General features: G+C 42.5%; 1 protein-coding gene across 3 annotated transcripts in view; it reads right to left on the bottom strand.

The window, feature by feature from the left end:
* Nucleotides 1-5,728: 5,728 nt before the first annotated feature.
* The window catches only part of RDH13 (retinol dehydrogenase 13), a 28,573-nt gene continuing 20,289 nt past the window's right edge, over nt 5,729-14,012 (bottom strand). For 2 of the 3 annotated variants that reach the window (XM_036832667.1, XM_036832668.1), the window contains exon 7: nt 12,270-12,424. In XM_036832667.1, the coding sequence (XP_036688562.1) occupies nt 12,390-12,424 (35 nt within the window). In that variant the 3' untranslated portion in view covers nt 12,270-12,389. Of the gene's footprint in view, nt 5,938-6,009; nt 6,063-6,267; nt 6,306-6,394; nt 6,438-6,531; nt 6,670-12,269; nt 12,425-14,012 lie in introns of those variants that run through there. The other variant, XM_036832664.1, reaches the window with a different exon arrangement.

The raw sequence follows: 14,012 nt of genomic DNA, 5'->3' as shown, positions 1-14,012 counted from the left end.
TTCAGCCTTTAAAAGGAGTGAAATTCTGACACAGGCTACGACCTGGATGAACCTTGAAGTCATTAGGCTAAGTGAAATAATCCAGACCCAAAAGACCACACATTATATGATTCCATTTATATGAAATATCCAGAATAGGCAAATTCACAGAGACAGAAAGTACTTTGGAAGTTATTAGGGGCTGCGGGAAGGGAGAATGGGAAGTTATTGCACCATTTTAGATCTCTACCGGGGTAAAATGCATGGAAACTTTGATAAGTGTTTTGAACAAGGTGCTGACACGGAGTACTATCTGACAGATCTCTGTAATAGAATGGTTTCAGGGAACTTCTCTTTGGAGTGGTGATGTTTGAGGTTATGCCTGATGGTAAGAAATATTCATAGAGGAAAGGCAGCACATTCAGCCTGCCCTAAAGTCTTGATGAAATAAAGAGCTTGGCATTTTCATGTAACCAGAAAATGACTGGTGTAGCTGGCCTTAAGTGAGCAGAAAGCTAAGACTGAAGAGATTATAGGGGTCAGATCAGGATGGCCCAACTTTAGCAGGTGATTCTTTTCCTTTTAATTATCTTTTATTTCTGTTAGTTGAAGGATAGTTAATTTACAATGTTGTATTAGTTTCACCTGTACACACAGCAATTGTTATACATACATATACATGTATGTGTATTCTTACATGTATAAATACATGTATGTATATATATATGTAGGTATGTATATTCTTTTTCATATTCTTTTCCCTTATAGGTTATTACAAGATATTGAGTATAGTTCCCTGTGCTATACAGTAGATCCTTGCTGTTTACCTATTTTATATATAAGTAGTGTGTATTTATTAATCCCAAACTCTTAATTTATCTCCCCACCACCACCCGCTACCCCCTCTGGTAACCATAAGTTTGTTTTCTCTGTCTGTGAGTCTATTTCCGTTTTGTAAATGAGTTCATTTGCACCAGGTGACTCCGCTGGAGTAGGGGAGGTCTGTCCGTTAGCCTTCCTGGTCTCCATCCACTAGACGTCACTAGCACTATGCCCCCTCCAGTTGTGACAACCAAAAACGTCTCCAGACATTGCCAGATGTCCCCTGGGGGGAGCAAAATCACCCCCAGTTGAGAACCGTTGGGTTCCATCATTCAGGGACTTAGAGGGCAAGATAAACTTGGATGCACAAATATCTCTTTATAATACTGCTCACTTTTCAAGCATTCCCTCATTTGATCCTCACGCAAGCTTGAAAAACGGGTTCTGTTTTAGTCACACTCTGGTGAGAGAACTTGAGCTTAGAAGAAAATGTGCTTTTCTAGATGAAGCTTGGGTGCTGGGAGCCAAATAAATCATTTTCCTCTGGTTTAGCACATGTTCACATGGATCTAGGCAGAGTCTCTCCCTTGTTTGCTTTATGTATGCCCTTTAGTTCTCATTCCTTTTCTCCATCTCCAAGGAACAACTCTACAATATCTCATGTGAATTAGTTCATTTCTGCAAAACGTGATTTCGTACCGTGCAAAATGTATACTGTATTGTAAATTGTGCAACGCTGTGGAAGTCATTCGTCTTTCCATTGCCCACAGAGATTTCACAGTCCGTTCACAGATCTGTAGAATATTGATTTGCTTCCAACACATTTATCCCTCCACTGTCCCAGTAACAGGCAGCCACATCATATCCAAATATCTCCAAGATAAACAATTCTGAGCTAAATATCATTCTACATGTGCCTCTGTGGACATATGTGAAATGTCCTTAAAATATGCACCCGACAGCAAATGCCAGCTCTTAAGCGTATCTTTCATTTACTTACTGCCAAACTGAACTCTGCATTCGCTGCACCAGTTTCTTCCCCCCCAACAGTGCAAGAGGATCCCCATACCTCCCCAATACCCCCAACATGTGGGGTTACCCAGTTTGGGACTGACAGGTACACACTGCTATATTTAAAATGGATAACCAACAAGGACCTAGTGTACCGCACAGGGAACTCTGCACACTGACTCTGTTAACAACCTAAATGGGAAAAGAATTTGAAAAAGAACAGATGCATGTCTATGTGTAACTGAATCACTTTGCTGTACGCCTGAAACTAACACAACGTTGTTAATCAACTGTACTCCAATATAAAATAAAAAGTTTAAAAAAATGTGGGATTACCCAGCCTTCTAATCTTTGCCAGTCCGATGGTATATTAGCTTGCTAGGGGTGCCGTAACAAAGTTATCACAAACTGGGTTGCTTAAACAATAGAAATTTATTGTGTCATGGTTCTGGAATGTAGAAGTCTGAGGTCAAGATACTGGCAGATTTCCTCCTGAGAACTGCGGGGTGGAGGTCAGGGCAGAGTGGGGGAGACTTGGTGCGTGCCTCTCTCCTAGCTTCTAGCGACTTGTTGGCAATCTTTGGTGTCCCTTGTCTTATATTTTTAAATTTTTATCTTTTTATTAATTTTTAAGGGAAGTATAGTTGATTGAAGATGTGTTTCTGGTATACAGCAAAATGACTCAGTTATACATATACACATTCTTTTTTTAATATATTAATTAATTTATTTATTTTTGGCTGTGTTGGGTCTTCGTTGCTGCGCGCAGGCTTTCTCTAGTTGCGGCGAGCGGGGCCTACTCTTCGTTGCGGTGCGTGTGTTTCTCACTGCGGTGGTTTCTCTTGTTGCAGAGCACAGGCTCTAGGCGCGTGGGCTTCAATAGCTGTGGCTCACGGGCTCTGGAGCGCAGGCTCAGTAGTTGTGGCGCACAGGCTTAGTTGCTCCGCGGCATGTGGGACCTTCCTGGACCAGGGATCGAACCTATGTCCCCTGCCCTGGCAGGCGGATTCTAAACTACTGCGCCACCAGGGAAGTCCCTCGTATATATATTCTTTTTCATGTTCTTTTCCATTATGGATTATTACAGGATATTGAAGAGAATAATTTTTAAATGTGTACACGATCATTCAGCTAGTGGGTGCAGAAGAGAATTTGAACCCTAATTAGCCCATCTATTCTAGACTCTGAACTCTGACTCCTATGCTCTCCCACCAAGTGTCACTCCCCAACATCGTCCACATTATTTTTCTCCCCGAGTCTATTTCCATCAATCAACATACATTCTCAATTCCCCTCTATTTCTTCTACTCTCCACTCCAAACCACTTGGCTGTATTTCACTGACCCTACCATTAACTTTCTTCTCTACTTCCTCTCATCAAAACGTATTGAATTATTTTTAATACCAACTCCAATTCCTCTCCTGTCATTCACATCTCTTTTTGATTGTGTTCTATTTATATTTTTTAACATCATTATTGGAGTATAATTGCTTTACAATGGTATGTTAGTTTCTGCTTTACAACAAAGTGAATCAGCTATACATATACATGTTCCCATATCTCCTCCCTCTTGTGTCTCCCTCCCTCCCACCCTCCCTATCCCACCCCTCTAGGTGGTCACAAAGCACCGAGCTGATCTCCCTGTGCTATGCGGCTGCTTCCCACTAGCTATCTATTTTACATTTGGTAGTGTATATATGTCATTGCCACTCTCTCACTTTGTCCCAGCTTACCCTTCCCCCTCCCCATGTCCTCAAGTCCATTCTCTACGTCTGCGTCTTTATTCCTGTCCTGCCCTTAGGTTCTTCAGAACCTTTTTTTTTTTTTTTTTTAGATTCCATATATATGTGTTAGCATACGGTATTTTTCTCTTTCTGACTTATTTCACTCTGTATGACAGACTCTAGGTCCATCCACCTCACTACAAATAACTCAATTTCGTTTCTTTTTATGGCTGAGTAATATTCCATTGTATATATGTGCCACATCTTCTTTATCCAGTCATCTGCTGATGGACACTTAGGTTGCTTCCATGTCCTGGCTATTGTAAATAGAGCTGCAATGAACATTGTGGTACATGACTCTTTTTGAATTATAGTTTTCTCAGGGTATATGCCCAGTAGTGGGATTGCTGGGTCGTATGGTAGTTCTATTTTTAGTTTTTAAAGGAACCTCCATACTGTTCTCCATAGTGGCTGTATCAATTTACATTCCCACCAACAGTGCAAGAGGGTTCCCTTTTCTCCACACCCTCTCCAGCATTTATTGTTTGTAGATTTTTTGATGATGGCCATTCTGACTGGTGTGAGGTGATACCTCACTGTAGTTTTGATTTGCATTTCTCTAATGATTAGTGATGTTGAGCATCCTTTCATGTGTTTGTTGGCAATCTGTATATCTTCTTTGGAGAAATGTCTATTTAGGTCTTCTGCCCATTTTTGGATTGGGTTGTTTGTTTTTTTGATATTGAGCTGCATGAGCTGCTTGTAAATTTTGGAGATTAATCCTTTGTCAGTTGCTTCATTTGCAAATATTTTCTCCCATTCTGAGGGTTGCCTTTTTGTCCTGTTTATGTTTTCCTTTGCTGTGCAAAAGCTTTTAAGTTTGTGTTCTATTTATTTTAATTGCATAACTAAAGGGGGAAGTTCACCAAAACTAGGGGAAAACCATAAACCCCCGGCCTAAACACCCTCTGCATCATTCCCTTCCCCAAGAGTAACCCTTCTGTAGTTGAATTATTGCAATTTGGTTCCTTTACAAAGAACATTTCCTTGTTCATTTTTTGCTGCTTCGAAGGCTTCAGCTCTCAGAAACTCCTAGAACATTAGACTGAAACGCCATTAGGAACTGCCTCCTTGCCCAATTTTTTTGTCACGTGGCATGCAGGATCTTAGTTCCCTGACCAGGGATCCAACCCGTGCCCCCTGCAGTGGAAGTGCCAAGTCTTAACCACTGGACCGCCAGGAAAGTCCCTCCTCCTTGCTCAATTTGACTCTTACTTCTTTTTATAAATTTATTTATTTTATTTATTTATTTATTTTTGGCTGCGTTGGGTCTTTGTTTCTGCACACGAGCTTTCTCTACTTGTGGCGAGTGGGGAGGCTACCCTTCCTTGCGGTGCGTGGGCTTCTCATTGCGGTGGCTTCTCTTGTTGCGGAGCACAGGCTCTAGGCACATGGGCTTCAGTAGTTGTGGCATGTGGGCTCAGTAGTTGCGGCTCACAGGCTCTAGAGCGCAGGCTCAGTAGTTGTGGTGCACGGGCTTAGTTGCTCTGTGGCATGTGGGATCTTCCCAGACCAGGGCTCGAACGCAAGTCCCCTGCATTGGCAGGCGGATTCTTAACCACTGCGCCACCGGGGAAGCCCGACTCTTACTTCTTGGCTTCTCCTTGTATTTGGTACCAGTGAGTTCTCCTTAAACATGCTTGGACAATTGTTCCTGCTCAGTGGCCCAGCTCATCCCTAATGCCTGCTCCCTCTCTGCTTTCTAAGGGCCAGATCATGTGATCTGCCTCTCTCAGTAGACCATGAGTTCCTGAAGACCAGAAGCTATGCCAAGTGAAGGGTAAAGTGGAGTTTTTGTCCTATCTTTGCAATTGTTCTCTTTGACATTGATTTGAAATAAAAACCAATATGCAAAATAGAAGGAAAAAAAAAAGACCAGAAGCTATATCTTACTAATATGTATATCGTCAGCACAGGTCCAAAGAAAGAAAGAGTCAACTTCTGTGAACATTTGTTAAATAAGCAAATGAGTGGGTAAATACACAAGGCACCAGGAATCCGTTGAGAGATGTGTGATGCGTCCCAGAACTTCTTTATGGTTGACAAGGCTTCTCTATTCTTGAGTCTTTGCAGGGGCTCCAAGATGATGAGTGGCGTGGGTACATGAGTAGGACAACTCACGAAGCCCCATTTTCCTTAAGGGGCACTTGAACCCTGGAGTCCACACAGCCCGGTCCGGCTCTGCTCTCTGGACAAGGTGAAGGTGGCATGCACACAGGGCTATTTTGAGGAATCCTCAGTGGTGCAGGACGGGAGTGAATCCCCGCTCCCTGTAAGGGGGTCCTGGTGTAGCTGAGCAGAAGACTCAGAAGACTCTGGTGGGTCTTCCTCTTTGTGGACCTGCCAGCATGAAGATCCAAAGTGAGGGGAGAACACCTGGGGGAGGGAGCAGGGGAAGGAGGAGAGACTCACATGCATGTCCATTTGTCTGTCCTCCTCAGGCGGGATATCCCCTGAGACATCATCTGCCAGAAAAGAGGAGAGGATAGGCTTCCAGGAAGAGCCTTCAGATTATCCAGTCCTGCCATCTATATTTCAGAGACGGATGACTGAAATCGGGGAAGGGCAGTGACATCACACCCAGTGAGGTTTGCCCCAACCTTCTCGGCTTCTTCTAGGATGCCTTCTATCTTCCCCACCCTGGCTACCCCTACTTCTCACTCCTCTTACGTTGATTTTCTTCCTGGAAGTCCATGTCTGGGCTGGAGCTAAGGGAAAGGAGAGAGACGCATTAAGGTAGGCCTGAGAAATGAGACAGACACAGCATTTTCTATTGGGGGAGTCCAAATTTTCCTACCTGTCATCATTCACTTGGCTCTTGGTCTCATCCTCAGTGGCTTCTACAGAGAGTCAGTGATCAGAATCCTGGAAGGGGACCCACAGAGCCCCTCCCCACACTCCTCCCAGGTTAACCCTTCCCCCTGCAGGACGTACTGTTTTTGGCTCGACACCAGCACCGGCAGAGGAGGAAGATAAGGAGGAGGCGGAAAGGTAGAAGGCTGATGACTGAAGTCGCAGTCACAGTGGGAAGGTGCTCATCTCCAGGAGGGTTTAGCTGGACTTCAGGTAGATCTAGGAATTGGTAGACAGTAAAGATCTGTTGTTGATCTCCTCTTGGATTAATTCATCCATTCAATAAATATTTATTGTGTGTCTTCCATGTACGAGGCAAGTTACTGGATGTTTTGGAAACTGTAGTGAACCTACCCAATAACAGAGTCTAGACATGTGAACCAATACACAGAAGCTGTTACTCTTATTATATGGTAAAACTATCATTATAAGAGAGATTTCTTTGGGAGATGATCCCTGAAGGATAAGAAACACATAGATCTCTGAAGTGCAAGAAGAACTGCCTTCCAGGAAAAGGGAACAACATATGCAAACTCAGAGGTGAGAAGGAGTTTTGTGTGACCCACATACAGAAAGGACAAATGGTACATAATGTGAAAAATGGCTCTTGGTAAAGATAGAAAGGTCAGGAGATATCAGCAAAGGTCCAAAACACTGGAAGCTGAGGAAAAGAGTCTGGATTTAAGTCTAAATGTAATAATGACCCACAAAGGGATTAACAAGCAGTGAGCTTGTAATTTTTTAAATTACTATATTTCTGGTGTGATAAATGGATTTAAGGGGCCAGGTGGAAAGTGGAGGGACAATTAGGGAACATGCCACAGGCAGCTACATGACAAATGATCATGTAATGACAATGTGGTGGTGATGAAAGAAACAAGAGAATGGATTTGAGGAGTTTTTGAGGATAGAAATGATGAGCTTTGAGATTTAGAGATGGAGCAGATGGGCATTGAGAGCAAAAGAGGGGCATCATATATCATTCTCAATGAATTGATCATTGGAGAGGATTGATGGCATCTACTGAGATGGGAAGACCAATATAAGGAGGAGGTTCTGAGATTTGTTGAGAGTTCTGCTGAGATTCTCATTAGGTGTCTGAGTAGATGTCAAAGATTCCATTGGATAAGAAATTCATAGGAGCATTTTTGACTGGAGTGAATGATAACTTTGATAGCCATCAGCAGATACTGGACAACTGAAGCAGATCATCTTTAATCTACCCATTATAATCCAATGTTAGTCTTCCCTGTCAACTTAAGAACAAATATCATTGCTTGGCATTATAGAAACTCTCAGCAAAGTGGGCATAGAGGGAACATACATACCTCAGCATAAAGACCATATAAGACAAACCTACAGCCAACATCATACTCAACAGTGAAAAGCCAAAAGCATTTCCTCTGAAATCAGAAATAAAGACCCTGATGTCCATTCTCACCACTTTTATTCACATAGTATTGGAAGTCCTAGACACAGCAGTTAGACAAGAAAAATAAGCAAAAGTCATTTGAATTGTAAAGAAGAAGTGAAGCTCCCTGTTTGCAGTTGACATGACACTATATATTAAAAAAATCCTAGACACCACCAAACTAATACTAGAGCTCATCAATGAATTCGGTAAAGTTGTAGGATGTAAAATTAATATACAGAAATCTGTTGCATTTCTATACACTAACAAAATATCAGAAAGAGAAATTAAGGAAACAATCCCATTTACCATTACATCAAAAAGAATAAAATACCTAGGAATAAACCTACCTAAGGAGATAAAAGACCTGTACTCAGAAAACTATAAGACACTGATGAAAGAAATTGAAGATGACACAAACAGAGAGAAAGATACACCATGTTTATAGATTAGAAAAATTAACACTGTTAAAACAGCCATACTACCTAAGGAAATCCACAGATTCAATGCAATCCCTATTAAAATACCAACGGCATTTTTCACAGAACTAGAACAAATAATTTTAAAATTCTTATGAAAACACAAAAGACCTCAAATAGTCAAAACAATCTTGAGAAAGAAGAATAGAGCTGGATTTATCACACTCCCCACTTCGGTCTATACTACAAAGCTACAATAATCAAAACAGTATGGTACTGGCATAAAAACAGACATATAGATCAATGGAACAGGATAGAAAGCCCAGAAATAAACCCACTTAATCTGCAACAAAGAAGGCAAGAATATACAATGAAGAAAAGACAGTCTTTCCAATAAGTGGTGCTGGGAAAACCAGGCAGCTACATGTAAAAGAATGAAGTTACAACATTCTCTAACACCATATACAAAAATAAACTCAAAATGGATTAAAGACCTACATGTAAGCTTGGAAACCATAAAATTCCTAGAATAAAATATAGGCAGATGGGCTTCCCTGGTGGCGCAGTGGTTAGGAATCCGCCTGCCAATGCAGGGGACACGGGTTCGTGCCCCGGTCCGGGAAGATCCCACATGCCGCGGAGCAACTAGGCCCGTGAGCCACAACTACTGAGCCTGCGCGTCTGGAGCCTGTGCTCCGCAACGGGAGAGGCCGCGATAGTGAGAGGCCCGCGCACCGCGATGAAGGGTGGCCCCCGCTCGCCGCAACTGGAGAAAGCCCTTGCACAGAAACGAAGACCCAACACAGCCAAAAATAAATAAATTAATTAAAAAATATATATATATAGGCAGAACACTCTTTGACATAAATTGTAGCAATATTTTTTTAAGCTATCTCCCTAAAGCAAAGGGAAAAAAAGCAAAAATAAACAAATAGGACTTAATTAAACGTAAAAGCTTTTGCACAGCAAAAGAAAACATTGACAAAATGAAAAGACAGGGATTTCCCTGGTGGTCCAGTGGTTAAGAATCTGCCTTCCAATGCAGGGGACTTGGGTTCGATCCCTGGTCGGGGAATTAAGATCCCGCATGCCGCGGGGCAACTAAGTCCTCACACCGCAACTACTAAGTCTGCGCACCACAACTAGAGAGCCCTCATGCCACAACTACAGAGCCCATGCGCTCTGGAGCCCGTGCACCACAACTAGAGAGAAGCCTGCGTGCCACATCGAAGAGCCTGTGGGCCACAACAAGAGATCCCACGTGCCGCAACTAAGACCCGATGCAGCCAAAAATAAATAAATAAATAAAGGTTTTTAAAAAATGAAAACACAACCTACTGAATAGGAGAAAATATTTGCAAATGATATGACCAACAAGGGGTTAGTACCCAAAATATGTAAACAGCTAATACAAAGCACCAGCAAAAAAAACCAAACAACCTGATTTAAAATGAGCAGAAGAACCGAAGAGACATTTTTCCAAAGAAGACACACAGATGGCCAACAGGCACATGAAAAGATGCTCAATATCATTAATCATCAGAGAAATGCAAATTAAAACCACAACGAGGGACTTCCCTGGTGGCGCAGCAGTTAAGAATCCACCTGCTAATGCAGGGGACACGGGTTCGAGCCCTGGTCCGGGAAGATCCCACATGCCATGGAGCAACTAGGCCCGTACGCCACAACTACTGAGCCTGCACTCTAGAGCCCGCGAGCCACAGCTACTAAAGCCCACGCGCCTAGAGCCTGTGCTCCGCAACAAGAGAAGCCACTGCAATGAGAAGCCTGTGCACAGCAACAAAGAGAGGCCCTCGCTTGCCGCAAGTAGAGAAAGCCCACACACAGCAGTGAAGACCCAATGCAGCCATTAATTAATTAATTAATTAATTAATTAATTTAAAAAAAACCCACAACGAGACATTCTCTCACACCAATCGGTATGGCTATCATCAAAAATACCACAAATAACAAGTGTTGGCAAGGATGTGGAGAAAAGGGAGCCCTCCTACACTGTTGGTGGGAATGTAAATTGGAGCAGCCACTATGGAAAACACTATGGAGACTTCTCAAAAAACTAAAAATAGAACTACCACTCCTGGGTATACATTTGAAAAAAAATGAAAACACAAATTCTAAAAAATACATGCACCCCAGTGTTCATAGCAGTACTATTTACAATAGCCAAGACATAGAAGCAATCCTAATTGTCCATCAGTAAATGAATAGATAAAGAAGATGTGATATATAGGTATACACAATGGCATATTACTCATTAAAAAAAATCTTGCCGTTTGTGACAACATGGGTGGATCTAGAGGGTATTCTGCTAAGTAAAATAAGTCAGAGAAAAGACAAATACTATACACTCTCACTTATATGTGGAATCTAAAGAACAAAACAAACAAAATGAATATAGAGTCACAGACCCAGAGAAAAATAAACAGGTGGCTGCCAAAATAAGTGAAGGGGTTTAAGAAGTACAAACCTTAAGTTATCTAATAAATAAATTACAGGGATGAAATATACAGCATAGGGAATGTGGTCAATAATAATGTAATAGTAACTTTATATGGGAACAGATGGTTACTAGACTTATTGTGGTGATCATTTCATAATGTATATAAATGTCAAATCATTATGTGGCACACCTGAAATTAATATAATATTGTACTTCAATTATACTTTAATTAATTAATTAAAAATCTATGCCAAACACATAGTATAATGTCAAGGTCACATCCAGGGCTCAATATATGTGGAATATGAAAAAATTAACTTACCTCTTGGTGGAGTTAATAAGATTAAAATGAGATCATATATACAAAAGCTGAGAATAGCCCTTGGCAATGGGAAAACCTCAATAAATGTTATCTAGCAATTGTTAACATTACGCAATGACCCCTTTTCTGAGCAAAACGTTGTTATCTGAGCTTGACATGCATTGTATCTTAACTGATGCAACACCATTCTTCTTTTTTTTTTTTTTTTTTGACCATGCCCCGTGGCTTGTGGGATCTTAGTTCCCCAACCAGGGATTGAACCCGGGCCATGGCAGTGAAATCGCCAAGTCCTAACCACTGGACCCCCAGGGAACTCCCGTTATTTCATTTTAGAAAGAAGGAACTTGGGACCCAAATGCAGGAAACTGCTTGCAAAATGTCCCAGAACCAGTAAATGTTGAGGTCTTCATTTTACTGCAAGTCTGTCTCCTGAGCAAGAGTACCTTCCTTGTGAACAAACCTTCCATAGATGAGGGAGACGGAAGCAGTTGAGGTGATGGCAAATGGAAAGGACACACAACACACCCAACGGGTGATGGTCCCATACCCACAGGGGGATCTGGTGCCCGTACAAATGTCCCCAGTTCTCTGTGTCTGTGTTGGGAATGTCGACCTCAACTGTGTTCCCTTTCTGCATTATTTGAAAACCTTGGCATTCCCTTTTTGACTCATCTGTGCTGATGGGGAATAGCGGGGGATCAGGGAGCTTTCTAGAGAAGGGGAGAGGTTTTCCACCAAAGATTGGCATAATGGTGAAGAATTAAAACATAGAAAATAAATAATACGACGAGTGGATGAAGAGATGGTGCAGGTTAAAGGCTGGGATTCTTTCAAGGCTACTCAAGCTCATCCCTCAGTCCGCTCAGCCCAATTCAGAGTTCTCTAGGCAGAAAAGGGAGAAAACACTCACCCGTTTGTGCCCGAATCCTTTGATCCCAGCAAAACACTAAAATAGAGAAAGACTTGGTAAGAGATGTCTCCCAATAATACAGCGAGTCCCAAACACCTGAGCTCAGGGCACCACATCTAGACCAAACTGAAGAAAAGTGGCCCTATGGGTGATCTCTCTATAAGTCACTGGCCCCAGGACCTCATAAAGAAAGAGTCCCACAAGAGGAACCCAGGTTATAAACCTCTTATCTACATCCTCTTCCCTCACCAGCCTCCCACACAACTTCCCTTGCCCCACTCACCAAGTCCAAGCAGAAAAATGACCCCCAGGGACATGGCAGTGCCTGAGCCCACAGCTCCACACCGTGCAGCACAGCCAACTGGGCAGCAACTCTTCGCAGCACGACACACCCGTGGATGGAACAGCCTGGGGCTTTAAACCCCTTGCCGAAGAGTGACAACATCCCCTGCTAAACAAAAAGGGGAACCGCTCCTTGTGCAAGACTGAGGCTTTGCCTCTCAACCCTCCACCATATCACCCCGCTGGGCATGAGTTACTCTGTGGGTTTCCTGCTGTGATCTTACAGCCACAGAGACGTGGGAGATTTGTGCCATGCTCTCCACAATGATCTGTTTATCTACCATAGAAGAACTGAAGGAAGCTTTACTCACTCCCCAAAAAAGGAGGTGAAATGTAGTTCGAAAAGACTGAATCTAATATATGAAACTATTCGGGATGGTGCTGCAGACCTAAATCAAACTAGAGAATTTGGTGGAGAGCAATGTGGGTCCAGGAGAGATGCCTGGAAGACCAGTTCTTTTGTAGGATATGGATTCTCTGTAGTAATAGTGGGTATGAAAAGATTCAACTAAGAGTACATTTTTCCTGACTGGCTGCATTCCAAGGGTTATGTCCTGACCAAAAATCTCTGATGGGGGCATTAACATCAACTCACTAGAAATGAGTGTTTTAATTTGCTTGGGATGATCAATGACCTTCGTTTAATCTGAGAAATATGTAAATTCCTGAGTAGTTGATGTCTTACATAAACTTCTTTTTTTTTAATTAATTAATTTATTTCTTTATTTTTGGCTGTGTTGGGTCTTCGTTGCCGCACGCAGGCTTTCTCTAGTTGCGGCGAGTGGGGGCTACTCTTCACTGCGGTGCGCGAGCTTCTCTTGTTGCAGAGCATGGGCTCTAGGTACACGGGCTTCAGTAGTTGCGGCACGCAGACTCAGTAGTTGTGGTGCACGGGCTTAGTTGCTCCACGGCATGTGGGATCTTCCCGGACCAGGGCTCAAACCCGGGTCCCCTGCCTTGGCAGGCGGATTCTTAACCACTGCGCCACCAGGGAAGTCCGGAACATCTTTTCTTACCCCTAGCATGGCAAGTAATTTTTCAAGCTTTATTGAGGTATAATTGCTATGCAAATAAATTTTTACGTATTTAAGGTATACATCTTTATGGATTTGGACATATAGCAGGTAATTTTTTTTTAATGAATCCTGGACATCATGTATGAAAATGTGAATATCTTGTGACCTTCTTCCTCCATAGAATGTATCATTTTCATTTGTCAGGAAATTATAGTAGGAGCATACTCCTGTTATTACATGTAATACTGAAATGAAGTGCTTTGGGCATTTAGACATATAGATTCTACCAAATATTTGATCGTTGTTGACGGCTCATGGTAAATGCCAGTCCCGCCTTATTTTCAGATGTGTACACAGTTGGACTACCACTCTTTGCCCAGGCGTACCCTGTGGTGACTTTAGGAGAAACTGTGACCCTATACTGTAATTCAGGATCTACGTATGATCTTTTTGCTCTGACCAAACAACACGGTGAAGGTGACTTCATGAACTATATCAAGCAGAGCTATAATAGATCCCACATCTCCCCAGTGACAGCAGCCCATACTGGGATCTACAGGTGTATGCCTCATACAAGACCTTCCCCTATAAATGGAAAAGCTCCAGTAAACCACTGAAGCTCACAGCCATAGGTAAGGAACCTACGGCTCGGACACACTCTCCATCCCTGGGAACTCCCTG

This window comes from Balaenoptera musculus, chromosome 19, assembly GCF_009873245.2.
Source record: "Balaenoptera musculus isolate JJ_BM4_2016_0621 chromosome 19, mBalMus1.pri.v3, whole genome shotgun sequence".
Lineage (NCBI taxonomy): Eukaryota > Metazoa > Chordata > Mammalia > Artiodactyla > Balaenopteridae > Balaenoptera > Balaenoptera musculus.
This window is presented reverse-complemented; position numbering and strand designations above follow the sequence as displayed.